The sequence below is a fragment of the Rhipicephalus microplus genome, chromosome 6 (genome assembly GCF_043290135.1).
Source record: "Rhipicephalus microplus isolate Deutch F79 chromosome 6, USDA_Rmic, whole genome shotgun sequence".
NCBI lineage: Eukaryota > Metazoa > Arthropoda > Arachnida > Ixodida > Ixodidae > Rhipicephalus > Rhipicephalus microplus.
Window position 1 is genome coordinate 63,216,579 of NC_134705.1, and position 25,983 is coordinate 63,242,561.

The 25,983-nt window shown below is 42.7% G+C and overlaps 1 protein-coding gene and 1 pseudogene across 1 annotated transcript in view; both read left to right on the forward strand.

The window, feature by feature from the left end:
* LOC142765288 (uncharacterized) overlaps positions 1 to 16,730 on the forward strand; it is a 35,499-nt gene extending 18,769 nt beyond the window's left edge. The window contains exon 2 of the mRNA XM_075866023.1: positions 16,263 to 16,730. Within this exon, the coding sequence (XP_075722138.1) occupies positions 16,263 to 16,352 (90 nt within the window). The 3' untranslated portion in view covers positions 16,353 to 16,730. The remainder of the gene's footprint in view (positions 1 to 16,262) is intronic.
* Positions 16,731 to 23,257: 6,527 nt separating this feature from the next.
* LOC142765870 (uncharacterized) lies at positions 23,258 to 25,895 on the forward strand (annotated as a pseudogene).
* Positions 25,896 to 25,983: the final 88 nt, after the last annotated feature.

Consider the following 25,983-nt stretch of genomic DNA (forward strand, 5'->3'; position numbering starts at 1 on the left):
AATCTCATATAGGACGAAGCTTCGATAAATTATCTGCTCTTACATGACCCGCACCGATTGTGGCCGCGAGCTGCGGATATTTTCACACCAGTTCTTTTGCTGCAGCCTCATACAAGTCCCTTCGATATATGAAAAAAAAAAGCATTACGTACATAGCTCTGGCCATTCAGACAATTAGGTTGAAGTTGGTACTTACAAGCAAATAGTCGTTACATCATTGGCGGTCCTCGATTTGAGACGGCTGGACACTTCCCCCTGTTTGACGTTAATTACTCGAATATGTATGTTCAGGGGCACATCAGGCAAGGTATACTTTTTTAAACTGAAGAGAATGGGTGGCTCTCAGTGAAACCTGATATAATGGTGACTTTTAGGGTGGTTTTAAGCTTAAAAAATGAAGAAATCATGAAGTCGTGCACAGCTACAGCAAAAAAGCTAAAATATCAAGCCTTAATAACGAGCTTGAAAGAGTTTGCCACCTCAGCTGCAGTAGTGTGCCGTGTGCACCTTCTTGTTGTTCACAAGTTTTATGTTGTCCACATCGGAAATTGTGAAGCCTTCCGGAACATCAACACATTCACAAAAGCGATCACTCTAGACCTGTAAATAATGCCCTGAGATAAGTTACCTTGAAGTATAGTACCACACTAGCCACTTTGGTGCAGCAGCATGTGCACTGCACTTCTAATTTATTTTTCGTCGTTCACATGCTTAATCTCATTCCCATTATAAATTGAAAAGTCTTACAAAGCCTGTTTTACAAGTATATTGTTACCAGAAGGAGGCCAACTCAAAGGGGCAGTCAGAGATGTATTTACAGCCGGTTAAGCGAGCAGCGCCAGCCACACAGATTAGCCCGCGCCTGTCTATATGCTTTGTCTTCTTCAACTCCATGCACTGGCACGTAGCATGACCTCCGGTGGCGGAGGCACCACCCCAGTGCTTTAAAAGTCAATATCTGACGCATTCTTGTAGGGCTTGATCCGCGAGACGTGTACGATATCACTGGACCGCACATCAGATGATGACAGATTGATCGGGCTGATCTCGTATATAGGTGACAGGTGTTACTTGACGCAATATACGGTAGGGTCCCGTGCAATGAGACAAAAGTTTTTCTGATAGACGCAGTCGACAATGAGGGGACCAGAGTAAAACGAGGGTACCGGGAGCGAAATGTACATCTCTATGTTCCACCTCGTACCAACGGCATTGGTTGGTTTGCGACGCCATCAGCCGAGCGCGAGCGAGCTGACGGGCATGATCGGCTCGCGCAATCGCGTCGCAGGCATACTCGCTGGTCGACGAAGTGTGAGCTGAGATGACTGTGTTCAGTGGTAAAGTCGGCTCTCTTCCGTACAATAAGTAGAACGGCTAAATCCCGCTGTGTCGTGACGGGATGAATTATACGCGAAAGTTGCGTAGGGTAAGGCAAGGTCCCAGTCTCGGAGGTCGGGCGACACTTACATAGCGAGCATATTTGTTAGAGTGCGGTTAGCTCGCCACACAGATTAGCTCGCGCCAGTCAATATGCTTTGTCTTCTTCCACTCCATGCACTGGCGCGTAGAAGTATCATAAAAAGCTCATAAAATGTTATACTTTTATGTGATAATGTAAGTTACACATTGTCACAGGCTATTCGTATATTTGATAACAACCGTAAAATGCCGAGCAAGCGCCGCCTATTTGAGCAAGCACCCCTCTCATTTCTTCGGGACATTCCAAACACGTTTTCCCGTTTGCGGTAAAATAGTAATTTCACCGTGTAATTCTCTGCCTGACTAGAGGGAATGAAAAACGTGAATGAATATGTACTGAAGAAAGCTTTTCATTTGAAGCACAGGTGTACATTATTATTCGTAGCAGCTTTACCGCCACCACATTGAATTTCAATTCATGAACGAGCAGGCGACCCCCTGAAAATCTTGTCAAATTATCCTTCACCATGAGGGAAGGCGGGGGGGGGGGAGGTCACATGCTTGGCATATCATGGTATTCTTGTATTCACTGCATGCGTCTGGTTCAAACACAATGAATTATTGCGTGAGATAAGTCCGCATGTGCTAGGTTGGTCAACTTATATTTGGTACACCATTTGTAATGTTATTGATTAACACATATACAGCCTAATTCCGATATTTACACTACGGGCAGTATTTTAACAAATAAAATATCGTAACAAGACATTAGAAGTGCAATGCACCATCTGCTGCAATATATTATTAACCAGTGCTATGGCCATATCGAAGAATGGTGAATGGTACACTTATGCATATGGCACTTTCCAATAGTAGAGCTTGTTACATCACTCACTGTTCACATAGTTATTGTCAACCATAGCCTGACAATAATTATTTTTTCATAACATTGAGTTGCCCGCCCTTCGAGTGTACAGAATCACTATCCTAGCGTATAAAGACACAGGCACACCACCTTACATGTGCTCACAAACACTAGAGTCACGCGTTCGATGCATCGAACGCGTTATTCGAAGGTCGTAGGTTCGATTCCTGCCCACGGTTGGTTATTTTTCATCCACTTTTCTTTCTTCTTATTTACATTCCATTGGTTCTAATAACTTCCCCTGTACATTCCTTGGCATTACTGTCTGTTGGATCTCATTTATATATATATATATATATATATATATATATATTGCGTTCTTGCGAAAGAAACTAAGTAGAAGCCACCGGAAAAAATTCCCGCATATCCACGAAGTAAAAGAAGATGAAGGAGCTGGCTCCGGAGGTTAAATCCAGTAAACCTCGAATCTTCTGTACATGCTCTAAATAATTATCACATAAAGGCGTTACACGAACGGTGTTGTGGTGTTATTGTATATACACCTTATTTGCACAACGTTTAATACTTATATATTATTGGGCTAAATATAGATATTTACATAATAACGCATTATATACATTTTGTTCAAGAGCTTATTTGTAGATCAAATAAGCTCGGAGGAACGTTTTTATTTAGTATAACGGCTTTGAGATCCGCAAAGTAGAAGCCCTCCACGCCACCACCTTGGCTTCTGTGGTGTTCATAGTGGGTAGCGGTATCGACGAACACTGAGTGATGTCCGGCGAAAGAGAAAGGAAGTGCGCTGAGAGCGAGTTCTTAGACCCATTCTATGTTTGTAAACACAGGTAGGCCGATGTCGACCTTATGGGTAAAATTATAGTGACGTCCGCACGTAACTTCCACAATAAGCGCTGAAGGCTGCGATGTGCGCCAACAAAACGACGTTGTGAGACACCATAAGTGTTGTGAAAGCCATAAGCGCCGAGGGCTGTGATATGCGCCAACAAAGAAAACTAAGTTGTGAGACGCGACTCACATCCAACCGCGACGCAGTTCGTTGGTTTACGTTTTTTTTTTCTCGTTGCTTGACTGAGGACACCGGATGCACCATTAAATACCCAGCATAAACTGTGGTAGGCAGAGCGTCTTTTGTCTTAGGGAGCCTTCATGTGCATGCGTCTCCGTGTTTTAGGGTGGTGACAACTCCAATAAAGGTTGCTTACAACTGGCTAAAACGGCCCCCATACTTGACGGGCCGCCATGTTGGTTTTGAGTGGTCACTCATTTACCATGACGGCAGCGCGGGTTTCAACGAGAAGAGGGGTTTTTTTTTTGTATAGGAAGTGCTGAAGGCTGAAGGGTTGTTCTCTGAGGTTAGCCGTGGTTTGGTAGAACAGGAAAGACATGTTCGTGACTCGAGTTTGTATAAAATACTGTTAAAACAGTTCGTTTCTCCCACTTCGTAGACCCACCGCGTTGGCGGAGTGAGGTTATTTAGGTAGCCTATGTTTGCGAGGGGAGATCCTCGATGACATAATGAGTAAACTTCAATGTCTGCGTGCCATTCATGAAGCGTATTCACCTTAGCACTGCCAATACCTCAAAGGCCCCTTAGTGCGAGGCTTGAAACAGTGCTGTTTATATGATGGAACTCGAAACGACAGGGAAGGCAGAACAAACAACCGGGTAGCGAGTTTACAAAGGCGAGCGGATAGAGCCACCCACAATGCACCGCGGCCTAGCGCTCTTGGAGGCTATGCATTTCCGCCGGCCTAACTGTGTCATCGCGCTGTCGCTCCCCGCACTTTCGTACAGTGTTGCCGGAGGCTGCTGCTGCAGCTAGCGGGGGCCGCCTTGCTCACAAAGGAAACCCCTCAAGGCTTTTGGACCTGCGGCGAGTTGAGTTGGATACTCGCGAAGAAATCGGGTGCGCCCACCTGTCGCTTCTCGCAACCGAAAGCCGGCTCGTTCATGACGCAAGTGGGCACTGGAACGATGTGATCAAGGAAAGCCAAACCCTCTACGATTGACATCTCACAATCGTTCATGTTTCAAGCAGTGCGCGCGCCTTGTATCGCCGCTGCGCTGCGCTCCTCGCTCTGCCCAACGTTTTGCCGGCCTGTTATCAACGATGTAAGTTTGGATGTTTACTAAGTCGTATGCAATCAACACAAAACGACGCGATCAGGTACTTGTGCAAGCCTTGCCTCGTCGCTGGTCAGAAAAGGGGTTTCGGAAAAATCACACTCCGCTACGTCGCGGTCGTCACTTCAGGGTTAATTAGCTTTAGCTGATGCTCAGCACTGACTTCTAAGCTACGCATTATGAATAGGAACGTGCCATGCCACACGAAGACCTTCCAAACACCATTGTGCGGCTTAAAAAAAGTAAAGCTTCCGGCCTCGCCCGTTCATATATTCAACGCCTCCTTGACATATTACACGGACAAGCTAATACGCCATCGTTAAGGCAAAAGAACGCCGCTGATTAAATATTGCCTATCGGCGCAAATAAGGTTCGAACAAAAACAAAATTTTTCTGGTGCGTCCTGCAGAAAAAAGCGCCCGTGTTTTCTTTTCTTTTTTGGCGCTTCAGTGCAGCAAGCATGTGTAATGCGGTGAAGCTGTGAGGGCACGCGCAACTTTATAATATGCGACCGAGCACCTCGACATGATGTTTTTCTCTTTTTTTTTTCTACAACCCGCCCTTGTCCAACAAGCAGTCATGCAAACTTGATGGCAAGTAAAAAAAAACATTCCTGGCCACAAGTGTCACATAGCCGTCACATGAAATTGAAATAAAAGCAGGAGTGCAGACCATGCACAGAGATACACTGGAGGATGTTCTAAAGCATAGACCATGCTCTGAATGAAACATAAAGAACTTTGATGCTAGTGTCTGTGGCAGCTGCAACGCACAGCACTTCAGCTAGCATGGCAGGGATGGGTAGTACACGAATGTGTCTAATGTTCGTTCTTTTAGCTCCGTGTGGCCTGAATTCGCTTTGCCACAAGACAAAGTTTAGCAAAGGTTTAAAATCAATGCATAGCTATAAACACAGCCACAAGTGCATGGGAAGCCTGCAAACACGAAAACTAGGCAAATCTGTGAAGTACCCATCATTCCCATTGCAACTAAACGACTGCAGTGCCAGAGTTACTTTTAGGAAACTATGAGACCATAAAAGTCACCCAGGATCTTGCAATTACACCTTGTTTTACTTTTGCATCATTTAAAAACAACGCTTTGCTGGTGAAATGCCATTCGAAGTATCACAGGATCATTGCTTGCTTAGACCCCTCATCATCCAACCTTGTATAGGTGAGAGCCAGTCCTTACGCATGTACCTGTTCAAATAAACATCCGTGCATATGACTGCCTGATTTGTGCAAGGGTTACAAGATGCAATAAGACTTTACAATTCATTAGTATACACTTTAGAAACAGATATTGAATTCAATGCAGCAAATAGTTCAACTGCCTTTTGCAACACAGCATATGCCAGGTAGAAAATGCAGCAAAGGCAAATATATTCTGGAAATTGTTTTGCAAAGCCTTCACAGGCATGGTGGCAAATATATCGGTTAATGCCAGCAATGTCTATTTTCTGCGAACCTCTGAAAGCTCTTGCACGAGTTGTCTAAAATGCCTATACACCTCTTCAGCCTATGAACTTGGCGTTTCACTGCAATGTAATGTTAAAATCAGAGGAAATAGTAAACCGCCTGTAAGACTTATAAGCGGTTGTAAAAAAAAAAGCAATGTATTTCTTAATTTTGAAGAAGCATTCTGAACAAAATTAGACCAACCGAGGCTTGCACAAGTGGCCTTGAAAATGTAAAAATACTTGCCAACATAAGCTGCTGGTCTAGTGTGGAGGCCACGCATTTCAGTCAGCTGTACACATCGATGCTAAGTCTTTGTAATGCTATGAAAATATTCATAATAGCGCCTATAGACACAGCATAATACACCCAGTTTATTATGTCTTTTGGCATTGAGGATAAAAGATAGCTTATTTCTTTGCATACATTTCTAATATTTTTGCAGTTATGAAGATTAGAAGCTTGACGACTGCTGGCATACTAGTTTATGTTTCTCAAAGAGATGTGGACATCTATAAATCCAGAAGCCCGAAATATAAATTTCAAAAAGTGCGAGGATATCCAAATGCAGAGCTGTGAAATGTTATGCTCACACCTCTTATTTAATCTCTATACGAAGTTTCGATTCAGCAAGGCATTATACAAGTATCGATGTTCCTATGCCTCATGACTGGCATGTGTATTTGCACAAGTTTTTCACTGCCATTCAGGGTTGTTGCAAGTACTGTACTGAGCATGTGTTCCTCTCTTCCCCTAAAATATCCCTGGTTACAGCACTGTTGCCAGCACCATAAATGAAGCAATGCAGGCAGTGACTACAGTGCCAAATGCATGAAACACCTCGACATTAAGGTCTCGTCATAGAAACTAGCTAATCTCAAACTTTGCGAATGATTGGGCTACGGCCCAAGTGGTGCAAGGGTTTCTTGCGAGAAGAAAAAAAGTAATAAAAGTGAACTGCTCTCTTAGCCCTTTCAGATACCACCTACGTAGAACTGTATGTACTTGTGTGAAACTGACATTTCAAGGCACTCGATATTCTATTGCAACAAAAATAGCTGCATTACACGAGGTGCATTCAAAAAGAAACCGAACTTGTGCTTTACTGTAGTCTTTGATTTTGTTTCTCGGCCACAAGTATGGCCAAACAAAAAATTTCATCTCGGAAGTGCCGCCTGCTGCCTTAGTCCATATCACAACTATGCGACATCTGGTGGAGGTGGTTTCTTTTATGTTCTGGGCGCCCCCATCAAGCCATAAACCCAGCTCCAGTGCCAAAAAAGATACCCGACGCCGACCTTGAGCCTGTAATCTTCAACTTCTTCAAACATTAATGTTTTTTAGATTACTGCGTAATTTTCAATAAAATAACTAGTGGTAATGGCAGTTAATTTATCCAATCTTACCTCAACACTGTAGCAGCTTGGTGCAGCACATGGCAAATAGATTTAAACATGCGTAACTGTAAGCAAACGTGCATAAGAAGATATGCAGACATCTTGCTAACATACAAGGTAAATGTCCTACGCAATCGGGTCAACTCATATAAATAATTAGGTGTTCTTATCTCATTGAACTTACCTCAGGCACCTCACACTGAATATGTTACTAATAATGCCGATTACAAGTTAGGCTACATACATTGCACCTTCTCGAAACCCCGATATACACTAAAACTACTCCTATATGAAACATTATTACGTCCCAAACTTGAATATGCCTCTTCTGAGCGAGACCCTTGCCACGACAACTTGATTCACTTGTTTGTACAGAATAATTCCATCTGCTTGAAACCTTCTCACTGTAATTGCATTGCTGGTATAACTTCAATGAAATCCAGCCGAAGCCTTGCTTCTTTTGCACCCCCTTGGAAAATATCCTGTTTGGCTTCATTTCACGAATTATTCTGTCATACCACCCCGCATGACCAACTAATCCTGAATCCTCAGTACATGAACATTGCAGTGACCTTGCCATAAGGTTGGCATCGGATTATGCAACTCCCAGTGTTTTCATCTTGTACATTGGTACATTGAAACCAACTACCTGAAGACATGTCACTATTAGTAATTGTTTTCCAATAAACTTTACTCAGTATTCTGTAATTATCCAAAATAGACTAACTAACATTCTGTATTTACAGGCTGAATTATGTATTGTGTTTGTTGTCCTTACACAGCTAACATTGTGTAATGATGAGTTTATTCTTTGTTTAGTAACTTTTGATGCTGCATTTTCCTTGTCTACTTTGTAACCAGTCCCCTCTATTAATACCGTAAGGATTTCGAGAGTAAATAAAATAAAAATAAATATACAACTGTATGCTGCAAAACGAAGTTAAATAAAGAGATTAGAAAGTCAATATATTTTGATGTTTCTTAGCCCCTACCTATATAAATAGAAAAATCAAGGGGTGTACACAATTGTGTACATAGCGTGTCAAACAGTTGACATTCACCCAGCATTCCTTGCAAGCACTGAAAGCCGATGATTCAGTCCTTTTTATGCCAACTTATTCGGACATCAGGGGTTGGCACTCCTTTAAGAAGTGGAGTTTGCTTGTTTGGGATTAAACAAAACCAACTTCATGCTTCAAAAACTAACATTTTTCAGGCAAAGTAACATGAAGCATCAACATTTTTAGGCTTGCTCTTGTAATTATTACAGTTCATTTATAATTTTAGTGAAGTAAAGGTTAAGTTATGTGACAGCTTTGTGTTAGTAACAACAACAAAGCATTCAGAAATACTACACAAAGGCAGCTGCTGTCCCTATCACAGTACATGTCCACAATGAGGAGAAAGTTAGTATACCTTGTGTAGCACATGTGAGAAAAAGACTCTACAGGTTTTCACACAACCAATGTTTTCTTTATTTTCTGTCCCCCTCGCGCCAGTATTGCTGCTGCATCGCACGTGATCACGCGCATCCCCTTCTTCCATCACGACGCGATCCCCTTGCTGTTGGTGGCACTACAACCCAGTGGCATTCAAGCCCTTAGCACCGAGGTTCACACTGTTTTTGGTGGCCAGCCTGCAAGTAGGAAAGATACCAAAGTGTTTTTAAGTATCGAGTTCTGTGACCTGCTTTCAAGTCAATTTTTATTCTAGTTTCTCAGAACTTTACAAGGAAATATGAGGAAATGGGAACAGTCAGCAATCCTAGATGTATCAGAACTATAGTACAAGTCAAAAAGAAGGCAGGAAATTTAACACACAGAGAAGCACACAAGCAGCACAATAAAGGGGACCCCAAGACATAATGCATACAACACCATGAGAAGTGCATTGTCGATGACATATTTTGATCACTAAGCTTACCAGATATATTTTCGGCAAGCAGCACACCTATAGGGTACTGCACATGGAGATGCATGTCAACTGTGGGCACACAGTATTGAGTTAACATGGCTCACATTTTTCTATGCTTCATGGGCATGTAGGACTGCCTTGTGGGGGTGAGCGGCACTGGATGATGGAGCTTGTGCGCTGAGAAGCAGCAAAGGTGGCTCAATAAGGAATGAAAGCACCATTTGCAAGAAAAAAAAAAGAGAGTTCAATTATTTTGTATTAACAGCATGTTACTATTATGTCCTTATTGTACCAAACCCATGAAAATGAACATTGGTGATTTTATTATTTACAAGTAAGCAAATACACAAGTGAAATAAAAACTGTCTGTTTGCATCATTTTTCACACACCCCACGGGCATCGAGAGGCTAGACGAGACCATCTGAAGCTTCTGGTGGGTAGGGTACAATGACGATAAATCTATTCTAGCTTTATTTAGCGCTCATAAGTATGTAGGATGACTGCCAGTTGGGCGTGTAGGTAAAGGTTCATGATGAAACAAGTGCAGTGTCCTCTCCGAGTCTGGGCTCATAAGTAATTTAGTCATTCAAATGCAAGCTCTGAAGGCCAGAATGCAAGGCAGCACCCCAAGTAAGTCTTTCACTTTCAAGTGACTATGATAGTCCTCCACTGCTTTGCTGTTTTGTATCGCAATAAAAAGCATACGTCTGAAGTGTCCAACATTCCAACGGCTTCTCTGGCGAGTGTGTAGAAATCCTCGGAAAAAATTTTTTTATTCTGCGTTCAGTCTTCTTCCATCGGAGTGATGAACGCCCGGAACGATGGTTGGTGGACGTGATCACAGTGGTGTGAAAGTCTAAAACTGAAACCGTGTGCAGTTTTTGCAAGGCCTTCACCAATAATACTACATACACCGTTCTGGTCGTATAAAGCATGCAAATTGTCAGATAATGTATTACCGAAGTTTCTCCAGCTTTGTTTAGTTAGCCTCAAAAACCACCACAGTTGAGGGGAAGAGTTTGTTCCAGCAACACTGGTACGCCAGCATTGTGAAACGAACAGTAGTGGTTTTACTCCTGCCAAGTGTGCATGCAACTAAAACAAACATGAAATGTCCTTCACAAAACAGCAGAATGTCCTCGCTGTTTTGCAGTTGTGTTTAGGTGTTCTGCGTTGCATATGGGATGAGAGCCAGCATGGGCAACATGATTAAGCGAAACCTGATGGCAAAATGTTCTCCAATGTTAGAACTTTGGTAAGTACTGTTGTGCACTTTAAGCACAAAGGCTCGCGCAACATTACTAGATGACACTGGACCCACGGGCAAGGTTTGAAAATTTACTGAAATCAGTTGTGCTAATACTTGCCAAAGACTTTTTTTTGTTGTTGTTGTTGAGAGCGGCGCCAGAAGCAGCACTCGCTTTTCTCCGCCGTAGGCAAGCACGCGACCGTCTCGCCGGCAGTGCCACGGTGCCTCTTTGGACGCGTGATAAAACAAGCAAAAGTACTCTCTTGTGCCGTCTAAAGTTGCCTCAAGGGAATGAAATGCAATTTCAAGTTAAACATGTTTGTTTTTAAGCAAAATCAGCCTACTTGCGAGCATTTCTGTGTGGATAAATAGAACCACATAGCTGCTGGGTGATGCCAGCAGTTGCTTTGTAGATTTTCAACATCAAAATTACTCCTGTTATATGGTACAAAAACATGCTCACTGGTGCTGATGAGATTAACAGTCTTCTCATTTTCACCATAATAAGCAAAAAGTTCTGTGCAGTAGACAGTTCCTTTAAAAAAATTGTACCACAATATTACAGCTTCATTGCACTAGAAATACTGCAAATTGATTACATATAACAAGCCCTCCTCGCAGCGAATTCCAAATATGCATGAAACCTGACAAGACAGCTTGTATATGCTTGGTAATCTTCAGTTCTACCATTCAACATTTGATTGAAAAATATAGGCCTCCAACAGTTCGCCCTGTCAGAAAACATGCATGTGATTTTCGGCCACAACTTCTTCCATGCACCTGTCCAAAACAGCCAGAAGAAGCAAGAACTGCAAGGTTTAGTGATGGGCAAATAGTTATGTGAGGTTGAAAAAGTAGTAATTTGGTTGAATCATTTAAATCAAGCATTTTTATTATGATCCAATAACCTTAAAAATTTTACGAATAAGAATTAGGCTTGTACGAAGATCACATACGCTTGTGCAATTTCCTCGCCTCTTAGCAGTGTCCTTTTTTGCTCTTATACCAGGAATGTCTCTTTCTTGTAGATATTAGTGAACTCACTTCAGAGTCTACTCACTCTAACTCAGATCGAGACGCTAGTCTCAGAATGAGTTAACATTTCTGTGAGTGTGCGTCTGAATGAGTCCGTCTCTGGAAAATTTTGGCGTTTTCTGAGTCCGAGTGAGTCCAAAGTGCAAGATACATTTCCTGAGGGAATCTGAGTTCGATTTTTGTTTGCCAAGCTATGGTCATACCTACTCGTCTTCAGTATTACTATCTGCTTTACCTAGATCAGCGTTCATACTCGCGTCAATGCTCACATGTTTCAAAGCCGTGTCTTTTATATACTATTTGAATATTTATTGATCAGTGGCATGAATTACATGGTGGAAGGCCTCGACCTTTCCCTAACCATTGACAACTAAAGGAAGGTGGTGATAACCTCTCCTTACATACATTTAATGAAAAAAAAAAGTTCGTGATGAATATATATTGCGCTGTCATCTCTTTCAAGAAAAACGACCTTACTGGTTTACGAGCACTCGTAACTCGTATTCGAAGGCACCATATGAAAAGGTGCCAAGACGAGCATCGATTACGTGAAATTTCGGTGTTAAAAAGCACTGGGATTGTGGTCGAAAAAGACAGTGAGTCCGAGCGAGTCCAGCTGAACAAATTTTTGTGATAGTGAGTACGGCTCCCAAAAATGTTTATCGAGTCCGAGTCTGAGCAAGCTCCACAAGCTTTTCTGACTTACGCTACCTTGGGTTGAAGCAAAGTGGAAGCAAGTTTCTATTAAATGTATGATTTAAATATGACTACATTGCAAGTTGTACACAGTGAAATATTTGTGTTTAAAGGTTTCCTACTTGGCTCATATAACAAGCTTTTAAACTTAATAGGGCCCTCCAACACTTCGAAAAGTGCACTGTTGTAGCCAAACACCGTCAGCAGCTAACACGAGAGATTATGGAGGCCAATGAAATGCAAATGCTGGGTGATCGATGTATCAGCATGCCTTCGCTTACTCTGACTAAAAAAGAAAGCGAGTTTCTGGCTTTGACACAATTGATTGTGAACTTGTGCTGAGCTGTGGCGTTGTAACCATATAATGAGATGATGATTGTCTTGCTGTGATGCAATACATTGCGCGGTGGTGTTCCGTCATGAGTATATATTTCCAGCATTTTCGTTAATAAAATTTCAGTTGTCAGCGCTCTTTCTGTCCTTGTCTCTTCATCTGTAGTTACATCGTAACTACTCGTAGTCTTGCGCTGTACAAATATGTTGAATCCCTATCACCAACTAGCCCAAGCATCTGTCTTATCAAGTTATGAAATAAAAACACTGTATACCCAAAATTTCCAAAACAAAGAAAATTCAGAATATACAATTTGAGAATAAATGACCCAAGAACAGTACAACAAATTTATAAATGATGCATATGATGGTTCTATTCAAATAGACAAAGAAAATTGGAAGCGAGGTGCCACTTCATTGCTAGTGCCGTGCGGTATAAAGCATTGCTTGATTTTTTTTTTGTAGCACACATGAACTCAGTTTTCTCAAAAAATTTTTGTTCTTATTGCGATAACAGCCCACACATGTTTTAATATAGATGGATGTTATGATATGATCCCACTATAAATACAAATGTCCAATGAACTTCGCTGTTTAAAATCAACAGGGTTGCAGGCACTAGAACCTAACTCAGTCTTGAAAGGTCGCTTCACGGCATTGCGAATATCCCCAAAGTGGTTGGTTTCACCGCACAGAGAACCTATGCGGTAGTGAAACCACCTTTCAAAGTGGTTACACACGGTGAAGTATGTCTCACAGGCGCAGTCACTCAGTGATGTTCCGTGCAGGAAATTTTTGTTTTATCGGGGAATATTCGCCTGTCATTTTGAGCCAAAAGAAATCTTCGCAATATTGCAGGGTATTTCAGGAATGGTTAAATTCTCATATGACGACCGATAATTAGCGGTCACAGTGCGCCTTCATCTGCTGTTATCGGTTCTGGTGCATGCACCACGCTAGCAGAACCCTTGAGATTTGATATACGCGGAGTGATTTCTAGTTCATTATTGGTGTTAGACTTGAAGCCCACAATGTGCAGTGTACTCTCACTATATGAATGAATATACCATGGCTTTGTTGTGTGGCAGCGGGTGGGCTAGTCATGATTTCAAAAGTGGCCAGTACGTCATACACTTGTAATTATAGTGTTTGCGTAGATGAGGGCGGAAATGAGTACTGTTATGCAGGGAAATATGCTGAAACGTTCGTCAACGTTAACAGGGAAAAATTCCCGAAATAGGGAATTTTCATGTCTATGACCGCGAATTCTTCGGCGTAGAATGAAACATCACTGGCCACAGTGTACATGCTGAATCGGCGGTGACGTCAGACCACTGGGGGTGATCGCTCCACGAAGTTCGTCCTACCACTGTGGTTGTGACCGTCAAGTTTGTACGAGTGCCGATCCCGTTGTTGCACAATATCGAGGCACAATGGAGGAGATGCGTCAGCCACTTGACATCGTAAGAGATGACCAGCAGTCTACTGAACACGAGTCCGTGTTCCGAGCGAACTTGACCGACGAAAACGCCGTCAATGAATGGATGGAAACGTACAGCGTACGGACCAACACTTCTTGGATTGTCTGGCACGTCCAGAGTGTTGGGGAAAGGTGGGTTGTCTTGTCGGTGCCATTTACTGCACTACAGTCGTTTGAGCGATCATTTACACAGGGCTTACAGCTGAAATCATAGTTTCGAAATTCCGCGCCACGATACAAGGCGATTTTATTGATGTCATGGCGGCAGCTCCATTTGCGATGATGAGGTTGCTGCGGCAATTGCGCCGAGATGTGAAAACTGCTACATACTGAAACATTTGGACAGAAGAGGCACAATTAACGCTGAGCGTGCGCCAAGACGTTTTTACGGTCTTTCGGCAAAAAAAAAAAGTGGTAGGCGATCGAAACACGAGTGCTCGACCATTTTTCACCATGGCGAAAAAACGCGCTCTGTCCCGTGTCCTCTACGCGCCTACTTGCGCATCATATTCAATTGTGCTGCCAATCGGTAGTCTAGGCTCCTCGGGGCATGTGAGCCAAACATAGCGCAGCACATGAAACAGAATTTACAATTCTTAAACACCTTTAAATCGTTCGCTCTCCTCTCCCCCCAATGATGCCGTCAACCTAACCGTGCCATAAACTCAAAGTGGACGGCCACTGGCTGATTTGACACCCCGTGATGGGCAATGTTACCGCGGCCGTCACAAAATGCGGCATTGTTCGCTCGCCCGCTCTGCAAGTAGCTTAGCATTCCCAGAAAAAAAAAAAGGCGACGCACGCTGGAGAACAGGTGTGCCTAATCTTGCGTTTTTTTTATACATGCTTGTGTAGCTGTCAGCCCGCTCGCTAGTACAGAAAGCACTTAAAAACGCGACCATTCCCATTGACTCTGGCCATACTTGACACTGAAAATTGTTGCGGCAGTCGATTCGTACGACAATGAACTCCTTTAAATAGCCATTAGATGACTACTTGAAAAATGTAGCAGGGTCTCCAAGTTACTGCTGTAAATTTTAGTGCTCATTGAACAACACAGATAAGAGCTGCATAGTCCTAAAATCTCTCCAGGCCAATAACATCTAGGTGGGAATACCAACAGTGCAGTAGACACGCCACTTGGCAGCCTAGCGTCCTTCCTGTCCCTGTCTTTTTTTGCCTTGGTTGCTTCTGCATTCTATTGATGCTGCTGGGGTTCCCACCAAGACTATATACCAACTTGCCCAACAAGCCATCTTAACTCAATAACTGAATACTCAACAGAGATTATTTGCTTGAGCTAATGATAATGAAGAGGCAGTTGACAAAAGCCACCTAGCTCTTGGTTGAGCTCACGATATTCATGTATAACCACCATCTGTTCGGAAACTTTGCCTGCTGCAACCGGTCTTGCACTACTGAAATGACATGCGCACACTGCGGTATCTTGAATGTGGCAACTTCAGCATTGAAGCATGTGCCCTACCATAAAACTTTGCTTGGTGCATATAGATTGCAACATGATGTGTCATTTCACTTAGCAGGCTCTGCAAAAGCTAAAAGTATTGGCCTAACCAGCGATGCTGAAAAGGGTGGTAGCTGAACTTGCCATGTGTTGTAGCAGGCTCTTGGTATAAATACCCAACTTGATGTTAATGTCACGTTCATATAGTGCCCGTCTCTATGCAATTCTGCCACAAATTCTAGATGCCTCTTTTTTTTCTGGCTCGGGAGGGGAAGAGGGGACCGTCGCAAACAATACCAACTACAACTTATTTAACACATTGTCAAGTCAGGCAAAAAAATATTCACTAAGTTGTGGAGTCCAAAATATGTCATAATTGGTGAAGTTAAAGGTTATTGTGAGTATTGAACAATTCTTTGTTGCTTTCAGTCAACAGTCTGTACAGACAGAGTCCTTTCCTGGCGTGCACCGAGCCGAACGATTGTTCAACACTACCATCATCTTCATGATGGCATGGCGGCTGAAGCACCTCTGGGGTGCCCCAGTGAGATGTGCGACAACCACTCATATGGTGCTCATGCAATCCTACGGTGCCATGCCATTGCACAGAATACAACATACGAGCAGCCAGCTGCAAATATGATAAAAGCATAGCTATTACAGCAGTGCAACTGTGAAAATAGTTTTGTACTTCTAGTTATTCTTACTTAGATAATTATATTTCACAAAACAGTGCATTATGAAAGAGCTTATCCCCATTTGCACCCATGTGTGTCATGCAGGATGGCTTTTCACAAAATTTGGCGCTGCCAGCATCACACAAAGAAGAAGAAGAGTGGCCCACGCAATGCCAAGTGCATGGCCTAAGTTGACGTGAAAATAAAGCTGGTCACGTTTGACACCAAACGCAGGGACAAGTATCTGCAGAGAGAGGTGCCTCTTTCTGCAGTGATACGAATCGACGACAGGCACAGCCACAGCACCGACTCAGCGGATGCTCTGCGGCTACTTCGCGGCACCAGGTCAACAAGGCAAACATTCCTCCGTTACTTCAGCGAAGGCATGACCCCTAGTGAAGCAAGGAGACTGCATGAGAGCAAGCTCTCTATGGAAGATGATGGCCCTGCAAAGCTGGCCAATGCGCCTTTAAATCCGCCTCAAAGAACGGTCTACCACTGGCACAGCGTTTGGAGGGAGGCCTGTTTTGGTGGTACTTACATCGACCCAGTGCTGAAACTGGAGGAAAAGGCTTCTTTGTATGAAGCTCAAGATATGTCTAAGCTTGTGGGAGAATCTGTCCTCTACGTAAAACAGTATTCATAAGCACTCATTTTCAATGTTTGAATGGTGAAGTTGTAGCTATGACAAATTACAGACACATTCAGCACAAAGCCTCATCTACTTGTGATTCATGCCAGTGGCTTGGTTGTACACTGCACCTGCCAGTCAGAGCATACATTTACCATTATTTTCTTGGGAAATAAGAAATGATGTATTTACTTTGAAACCCACAACTTTTTGATGAATTTACGTTCCTGTGAAATCAGAAACATTAAATACTTGGAGTAACCTTGAGTATGGCAAACTTAAAGCCCAAGAGGTGCACAGGTGGTCGGAGTTTCAAGTGGCAAAACCAGAAAACCAGATCAGATTGATAGAAAAACCAAAATGAAGAAAAAAAAAGGGGGGAAGAAGAACATATACATGACCAGATAAAAGAAATAACAAAAACCTTATTTATTTTCTTTGAAAGTGACACTGACTTATTTTTAAAAAGTTTTTGGTTCAAGGCATAAGTTGGCAATCTAGACCAACTGACACGTTGCATCAGCATCAATTCACAGGGAACCAGCATTAATGAAGCTCGCGAGTCAGCCCATGGAAACAAATTGTGAAATATAAAACATGAAAAAAAGAGATGAGATGCCCCATACTGGCCGGCCTATGTTTCAATGTAAGTATTTATCTTTGTCAAAGGCATTTTGTTCTTCTTGGCTGTTACTTGAAAGGATTAGTTGTAAATGTCATTAAAGGAAGTGTCGAAATTTCGGAAAGCATGACAGCAGCAGCAACCAGAGCTGTACAGAGTGTCAGCCACACAGGTCAATCTAGAGAGGCCATTTAAACTTCGGAGAAAACAAAAAAAAAGAAAAGCGTAAAGCGCAAGAACGGGACAAAGGAAGGCAATACAAAAATGGGCGCTGACTGCCAACTGAAATTTTAATCAACAAAATCAAGGATACACGGATACAAAAAAAAAAAAATTGGTTAGATTACAAATCTTCAGTCATGTGCGTCATATCAAATTGATTTTTTTTTTCAAACAGATTAAGTAGCGGAGTGCTCACACATCTATGGCCCCTTTGGTGGATGGCAAAAGCTTCAAATATCTCCCGTGCGAGCCTTTGACAACAGCATTTTAGGACTGTAACATCCGACAGACGAAGGCATGCTGCAGCCATGCCTAGCACAATGTGTGGCTAAATTACTACAAACACCAATCTTTACATGAATTGACACATTTGCGAGGCCTATAACTGATGCACCGCCTAGTCTGTACCACAGACACACAGCCGCACGAACACTGAATTATGACATATATGAATCACTGGATGAACGGCTTGATATGTTTCTTTGAACAGCTTGCTCCGCTTCCTTCCTGTTCGTTTGCATGGCGGCACATTCCGCCTAGCTTGGTGGCACCGATTGCTCTCACTGTTCAGGAAGATGGTCAGGTATCTTAAACCTATCTTATCCTGGTCCTGGCGCCATACCATTGAAGACTGAGAAGTAGAGCCGAAACAGAGAACACCTTATTTGACAGATGCGAAACTAACAAAAAAATTCAGCAGATCCCATATACTTTGGGACTTCACATTATGTGAAGCATGCGGAGAAAAGGTGGCCGTGATGTAAATTTTTTTATTCAGCGACATGTTATGAAGTGATGCTAAATATATGTACAAATGTTGCAGGAACAGATGCATATTGAACAGTTGCAGATGTTTCTATAACCAGTTGTTTGCATTTGCACAATGGTGCCATCAGTAACATGAGTATTAGCAACACCAGAAGTGATAAGCTGATATGAAGGGTTTGTGCTTGCAAGGATGAAAGCCCTGGACACTGGTACATAAATTCACTTCTGCGCATGGCACCTAACTACAATGCACGTTTACACAACATAAAGGTTGTAGCATAGGAGTAAATATGTAATCTTTATGAGATTGCATAGCCAGCACTGCAACCACATTTGACGTTTTACGAACATTACGGTCTATTTGAAAAATAGTTCCGAGATCTAGCATGGCTCTGTGGTAGAATTCTTGATTGCCTCGCATTACGCTTGGGTTTGACTCCTGCTGGCACCCTGATAGATTAATATGTGGAGTTTGACGTCCCAAAACTACCATATGATTATGAGAGACGCTGTAGTGGAGGGCTTCGCAAGTTCCAACCACCTGGGGTTCTTTAACGTGCACCCTAATCTGAGCACACTAGCCTACAACATTTTTGCCTGCATCGAAAATGCAGCCGCTGCAGCCAGAATTCGATTCCGCGACGAGCAAGTCAGCAGCCGAGTACCTTAGCCACTAGACCACCGCGGCGGGGCCCTGCTCGCACCCTGACATTTTTTTTTTTGTGTTTGTCGAGCAAACGCTGCCGCTGTCAGTTTTGTCTTAAAGAGGCCCTGAGCATGGCTTGAGCATGGCCAGAAAATGTTGCCATTTGGTAGAAGAGGGTCCCGAGAACACACGGGCCAAATATTATAGTGCAGCACTTGGCTTGGAATTTGCAATATATAAATGACCAAAGTCAGCTAAAAATTGCTTTCTCTCGTTTCAACAAATGACGGAGGAAGCTGAAAAATCATTCAAAGGCCATCTATGAGCCATTCGCTGATTTTAACATGGCGCGTTCGGTCCTTACAGGGATCGCCGCGAGAGGCCGCAACTTGTCCCCACGCGTGCTCGCGATCACACAGAAAAGACCATGTATTCAAAGCGAAAAAAACAAAAAAAAAACAAAGAGAAAGTTTTCAATGACAAAAGGCACGTGTGACATTTTTTTTTTTTGCCCATGCCATACCCATTTAATCCATGTGCCACATTTAATCCATGTGCCAAACATTTAATCCAAGCGCCAACTCAATGAGGCCGCATGTCAGTGAGTTTAATCCAATTGCCAATGACTAATTAATGTGCCAGTCATTTTAATCCACGCACTAGAAACACTAGTTTGCCGCTTTATACAGTATAAATGTGAAAATAACATAAACATGAAGTCACAGGAAGAACTTTTCCTTCACCTATACATGCTTGCGCTTATGAAATGAAGTGCGCATTGCTATTTCCTCCTAACATTTTGGTGTCATAGCTTCAAAATAAAAAAAGAACAGTGTGTGTTAATTGCATTTATGGGTACTAAGAGTATTTGCTCATAGAGTCAGTGTATGGTTCGTCGCTACTGCATTATTCTGGCTAACCATGTACACCATCCCATATGCATAGATTCGTGTCGTCTGCTAAGCAGACGGCTTTCGGCTACTTATTCGCTGAGGCATTCGCAGTCGTCTGCTCAGCCCGGTGATAACGGTGATAGACAGATGGTCACCAGGGCCTTTGTAAGCCCTTCTCGCGGCTTTTAGCCTTGGCGACCCTCCAGTTTTTGTCTGGTAAATAAATAAATTTTGATTTGATTTGATATTCATTCGTTTTTGAAATGAGAAACAACCATTTAAAACTCAAGTTGCATTTGTTTCGGTTCATTTGGAATTAAGTTTTTTATAAAAGCATCAAAAGAGAAACTCCCGTTTTCATATAAAAAGACAACGCTAGTATTCCTGAAGCGTGTTTGCTTGAAACACGCGTTCATCGACTACACATAATTTTGTTTGAATAAAAGATAACTAATATGAATATAAAATATGACTTCTGTTTTCCACATCAGGGTGACGAGTTTGTCTTATGTGCCCTGAAGGACGAAAGCTTCTTAAATGTTTCTAATTTGCTCTGCCCTAATTTATTGAGCATGTACCTGTTTCTGACTCACTACTGCCCACAGTCAAGTTCTTCATATCTTGTTATGCATCCCGGCACTCCAATAACAATATTATGTCTGCCGCATTACATGACCTGGCCAGACATGTAATGCTATACAAATCTAATTATGAGCTTTGTTGACGAACACAAAATATCCTTGCTTTTTTTCTTTCATTGCTATTAAAATGACTCCACCCGGGCCAAGCACTCATCTACAAACTTGTACATAGCACAGTATAAGCACTGCACACATGGCTCAAGCGAACCACGGAATTTTTGTTTCCTTGAATACTAGCGGTGAATACTAATAATAATGATTTATTCTACTTTCCGACTATAGTATTTTATATTGTAGAAACTGCATTTCAAATGCATTGCCATTTTTACGCTCCGTATTGTGCTTTTTGTGCATGGATTGAACTGACTGGCACCTGAATTCAAGTCATTGGCGATTGGATTAAACATGGTGGCACTTGGATTAAAATCACTGGCACGCGGCCTGATTGAGTTGGCACTAGGATTAAATATGTTGGGGCTTGGATTAAATGTTTGGCACATGGATTAAAGAGGTTGACACTGAGATAATTTCAATGGCGTGCAGATTATCTAAGCTGCCACTTGGATCAAAGTGAGCGGGAAAACCTGTAGTTTCCCATGGAACTTCTGTAACTACTTTTGAAGACATTTCTGAATTCTCATAGTGTAAGTAATGACACAATAGCAAATAGCTCCATTAAGCTGGACCAAAAAAAAAGTTGTACCAGGACAGAAATTATTTGTGACAAAAACAAAATTAAACAATACTGCACAGACTAAGCCACAGGAGAGGGCCTTTGTGGTTCTTGTGGGCATTTATAGAAATCACCTACATGCTCTCATGATCATCATCACACATTTGGCTATGAATTCTAATCTTTCCCATGTGACACCATCATATTGGGTGAAGTGTGCCTGTTCTGTGCACTTCACTCTGGCTAGATAAGCGTTTCTCAAGCTAAAACATGTGCCCACACCATAGGTCGGCATAGCTTGTGGAACTCTCTCAGGCTCATTCATGAAATATATCAGTCTGTTCAATTTGCCTGCACCACGTGAACCAGTTCACGATGTTCTGCGTCTTGCCATTCGTTTCAGCGGTGCAGCATTGACAACCTCTGAACCCTGCCATTCATTTCTAAAGGTGCAGAAGAGGTACAGCGCTGGTTCACGATTTTCCCGCCCCTCCCACATTGACAGTGCCAGCTTGGTGCAGCCGCGCGTGCAGCTGAGCAGACGACGCAATACTTTGGTGTAGGCACCGTACCTGCCTCCACTAACACGATGTGTTTTTTGCTAAGAAGTTTGTGCCTCATAAACTATGCTTTTTGCTAAGAAGTTTGTGCCTCATAAACTGTATGCATAATCATTTGGCCATCGGTCAGTGTTACCTTAACGGTGTTAACTAAGTGAACAGAAATAAGGCCTGCATCAGCACATCGTCATTCGTTTTGGGTGTTGCACTGTGCCTGCACCACTGAACTTGCGCTTCACAATTTCTGAACTTTGCATGCACAGCCGTGAACCGGTTTCAATTGGTGCAGGTAAATCAAATGCACCTTGTATATTGAACTTTCCACTTATTGTACTCAGACTCACGAAATTTTTTCTGAGCTGAACTCACCCAAACTCTCGTTCACACATATTTATTTATTTAACAATACTGTAAGCCTTTGTACAGGCCCATACAGGTTCTTAAGCCGGACTCACTCAGACTCAAACGCACCAAAACATTACTCAACCGCACACACTCAGCCTCAGACTCACGGCTGGACCTGAGTGTGACTGAGTACTACTGAGTCAACTCATGAGTTCATCAGAATGAAATTAGCTTCTTTGATTGTGGTGTCAATGCTCTTTAACGCCAATATCTGATGTAATCGGTGCTCTTCTTGGTGCCGCTTCACACAGCATCTTCGAAAACGAGTTCCGAGTGCTTCCAAACCAGTAAAGTCATTTTTCTTGGAGGAGATGTTAAAATATAATAGTCGAGAAATTCCCTGGAAGACTTAGCTTGGGACTGCCAAGGCGCCCCCTTGTATAATTCAAACGTCTAATTAATAAATATTGAAACGGTGTATAAAAAACACTGCTTTGGAATACCTAAGCATAGATGTGAGTGTAAATGTGAATCTAGGTAAGGCTGAGTAATGCTGAAAATGTCTAGGTGGAACCTCAAGTCGGCAAAAGAAAGTGGAACTCACTCAAGAAATATATTTTGCGCTTTAGACACACTCGGACTCGGACTCTCCAAAATTTTGCTTAGCCGAACCCGATCGGACTCACACTCACTAAAATTTTCTTCAAACAAACTCTCTCGGACTTCGACTCACAAAAATAGTGCTTATCCAGACTCAGACTCATAATGTGAGTCTGAGTGAGTCCGTGTGAGTTGGCCAATAAGTGAGTTCGTGGACCTATTGCCCGAACTCTCTCCTCTCTTTAAAATACTGGTAACAGATGCAAACTTACACTTGTCTTTAACCTTGAAACTTACCATAAATGTTACTGCTCTCTATAGTTTATTAAAAAGCAAATAGCGAACTCAAATTCAATAGAAAATTATTAGCCAAGGCTATTTATATTTTTAGATTCACCCACGAAAATTGTTCTCACAACATCCACGACATTTCTATGCCTTTATAACTATGAACAGCTTTCAACTTTATTGCATTGTCTGCCAGGCCCCACAGGTACTCATGAGTGACAATTCAAGTGCTGAGAAGGCCGCCCCTCAGCAGACATGGCCGTCAGCAAGGCAGCTTTTGTGCAATTTTCATGTGGCACAAGCGGAGTGGCGCTGGCTGACGACATCTCACAACTCTGTCGACAAAGACCAGAGGAGACGATTCATGTCTGCCTTCCAACTGGCAAGTTTTTTTGCAATCTAGTTGTAACTCTAGCTCTAAGATACGAGGTGCATTCGTTGCATCTGCACTTAGTGAACAAATTCACAATGGTCTGCTATTTTAGCATTCGTTTCATGTTTCCAAGATGATGGCGCTGGCATGGCAGCATAGGTGTATAAAAAGCACAGCTGTCCTGCAAGGCTAGTGCATGAATTACCTTCACTTCCTCGTGATATAATTTGGAGAATATGCCGCACAAGATGCCCTAATCTGCAGATGACAATGCAGACAGTATTTGTGTCCATTTTAATCACATTTAAAAAGTACACCAGTAAACGTCTGGTGGGTTCAAATGATTTCAAATGCCATAAAATGAAGCTTGTACAAATATTCAAATGCTTTGAATATTCAAATGCTTTGAATATTCAAATGAATAATGCAGTAATCAAATTTGATTTCAATCGAAGTTAAATTGCTGAAAATTTTGAAATAATAAAAACGAACAAAATAGGTGTATATTAGTCCACATGTTACACTCTGTAAAGGTGGTTTCACGGCAGTGGAGGGATGCTAAACCATGACAGCGCTTACCCAAGCATATTAGACCACATGTAAAAGTGGTTTCACTGCAGTGAATTGTTGATAAGCCGTGAAAACACATACTCAAGAGAAATTCGCACTGCAGCAAAGCCCCACTTCAAGGTTTTAATAAAGAATTACAATGACATCGATTCTGCTTTTTTTTTTCAGTTTAAAAGCTCGTTACACAGATTCATATGCTCTAAGTAAAAAAAAATTGAAACGCAGCATATTTTACTGGCTATTACTTGGACTGCACCAAAAGTCGAATGCTGCTACAATTCGAAGTTGTTGCCACTTCCTTTGATGAAAAAAAAAGGCCTTTGCATAGGCCCTGTTTCAATTTTTAAAGATCTGTGCAAGTTTGTTTGGCGATGACAAATATGCCCCCTTTTGTTTATAATATGCAATATATATACTATTACAATTCAATTAGATATTATTCGACCAAAATCACTATTCGCTTTGAATTCACTTCGAACCTAAAATTCCCTATTCGCACAAGCGTACAGAAAATGTCAGCAGCATCAACTTTTATGAACCACCGCTTGGCGATTCCTAAAGCAGACCGCGGCAATCAATTTCCAGATTACAGCGCTGCACACCGTGCACAGCCTCCATTTCGAAAAAAAATTCCCGCGCTCCTTCCCTACACCTGCCCAATCCTCCTTTCATGAGCAGTGACACAAATTCGCCGATCGGCGACTTGACCAAGGACGCAGCTCATCGATTGGGTTAAACCAGTCACGACGGCAGGCTACGCTTTTTCCTCCCTTTGAAAGAGAAGGATGGCGAGACCGCACGAAAATTTGAAACCAGCTGAAACCAATGTTTTAACCCCTGTGAATTCCTTAATAAAGTATTTGCAAAATCCTTGAGGAGGCAGCATGTTCACGGAGCAAAGGTGCACATATTTTTGATTTTTGGTCCTTGGGGGTTGTTTACTGGCCCTTTGAACTGGGGCAAGCATGCGCAGATCACAAAGTGACTTCAATGCAGACAGTGAAGCATGAATCTGTATTATGATGCAGTTTAAAAAAAGCGAAAATATCCAAATACGAGCACCTTATTGAAAAATTTCCTGCTATCTGCAGGTCATGTATGCAGACACAGCAGAAAAACTTGAAGCTGCCACTGCCGAAGTGAAGGCCCTACAACACGATGCCTTCGTGTCTAGAGTTCTGACATTCTTGCGCCGACAAGAAGAGTGGGTGCAGCTCTACCGTTTGGACGTGTTGACAAGGGGCCACAACACCAACAATTTTGCGGAGGCAACCATACGCGTGCTCAAAGACATTATCCTGAACAGAGTCGAAGCATTTAATGCAGTCGCACTCGTAGACTCGGTGGCTCTGGTGTGGGAGAAATACTTTGAAAGCCGTATCCTCCGCCACGCCTACAGCCGTGTTGCAGCCCATCAACTGCTGTACAAGCGGCTGCTGTCGAGAATGCCTAAAGACGCAGCCGAGGCCATCCAAGTGGTAGGCCAGGGACAGTACATTGTGCCTAGTGCGACACACCCCAGCTCCAGTTATGAGGTCTATGCTAACATAGGACTATGTACGTGTCTCTTTGGTAAACAAGGTGCATTTTGTAAGCACCAGGCTTTGGTGCAGAAAAAGTACGGAGACTGTTTCCGAATGCTCCGGCACTGAGTACTGACGACCGGTACCAACTGGGACAGCTGGCCCTGGGCGAGAAGTGTCCCCCCAGGATATTTTTCGAACCCTTCCAAGAGGAGGAGCCCAGCAGTAGTTCCAGAACCACGGCAGGTATCAGTGCCCAGCAGGAGGAGCCAGACGAACTCCAAGCAATGCAAGGCACCAGCACGGAAGAGGCCACACACCTCGCACCTGTACCGTCGGTGCCTGATGCAGCCCAACTTGCCCAGGTAGGACAAGCCCCTTGAAAGGGCCCTGAAGTAGGGTACTTTTCAATTAAACATAGGGAATGCTACTGAAGAGTAGTCAAGGCTTTTTTTATTCCTGTAAGCATAT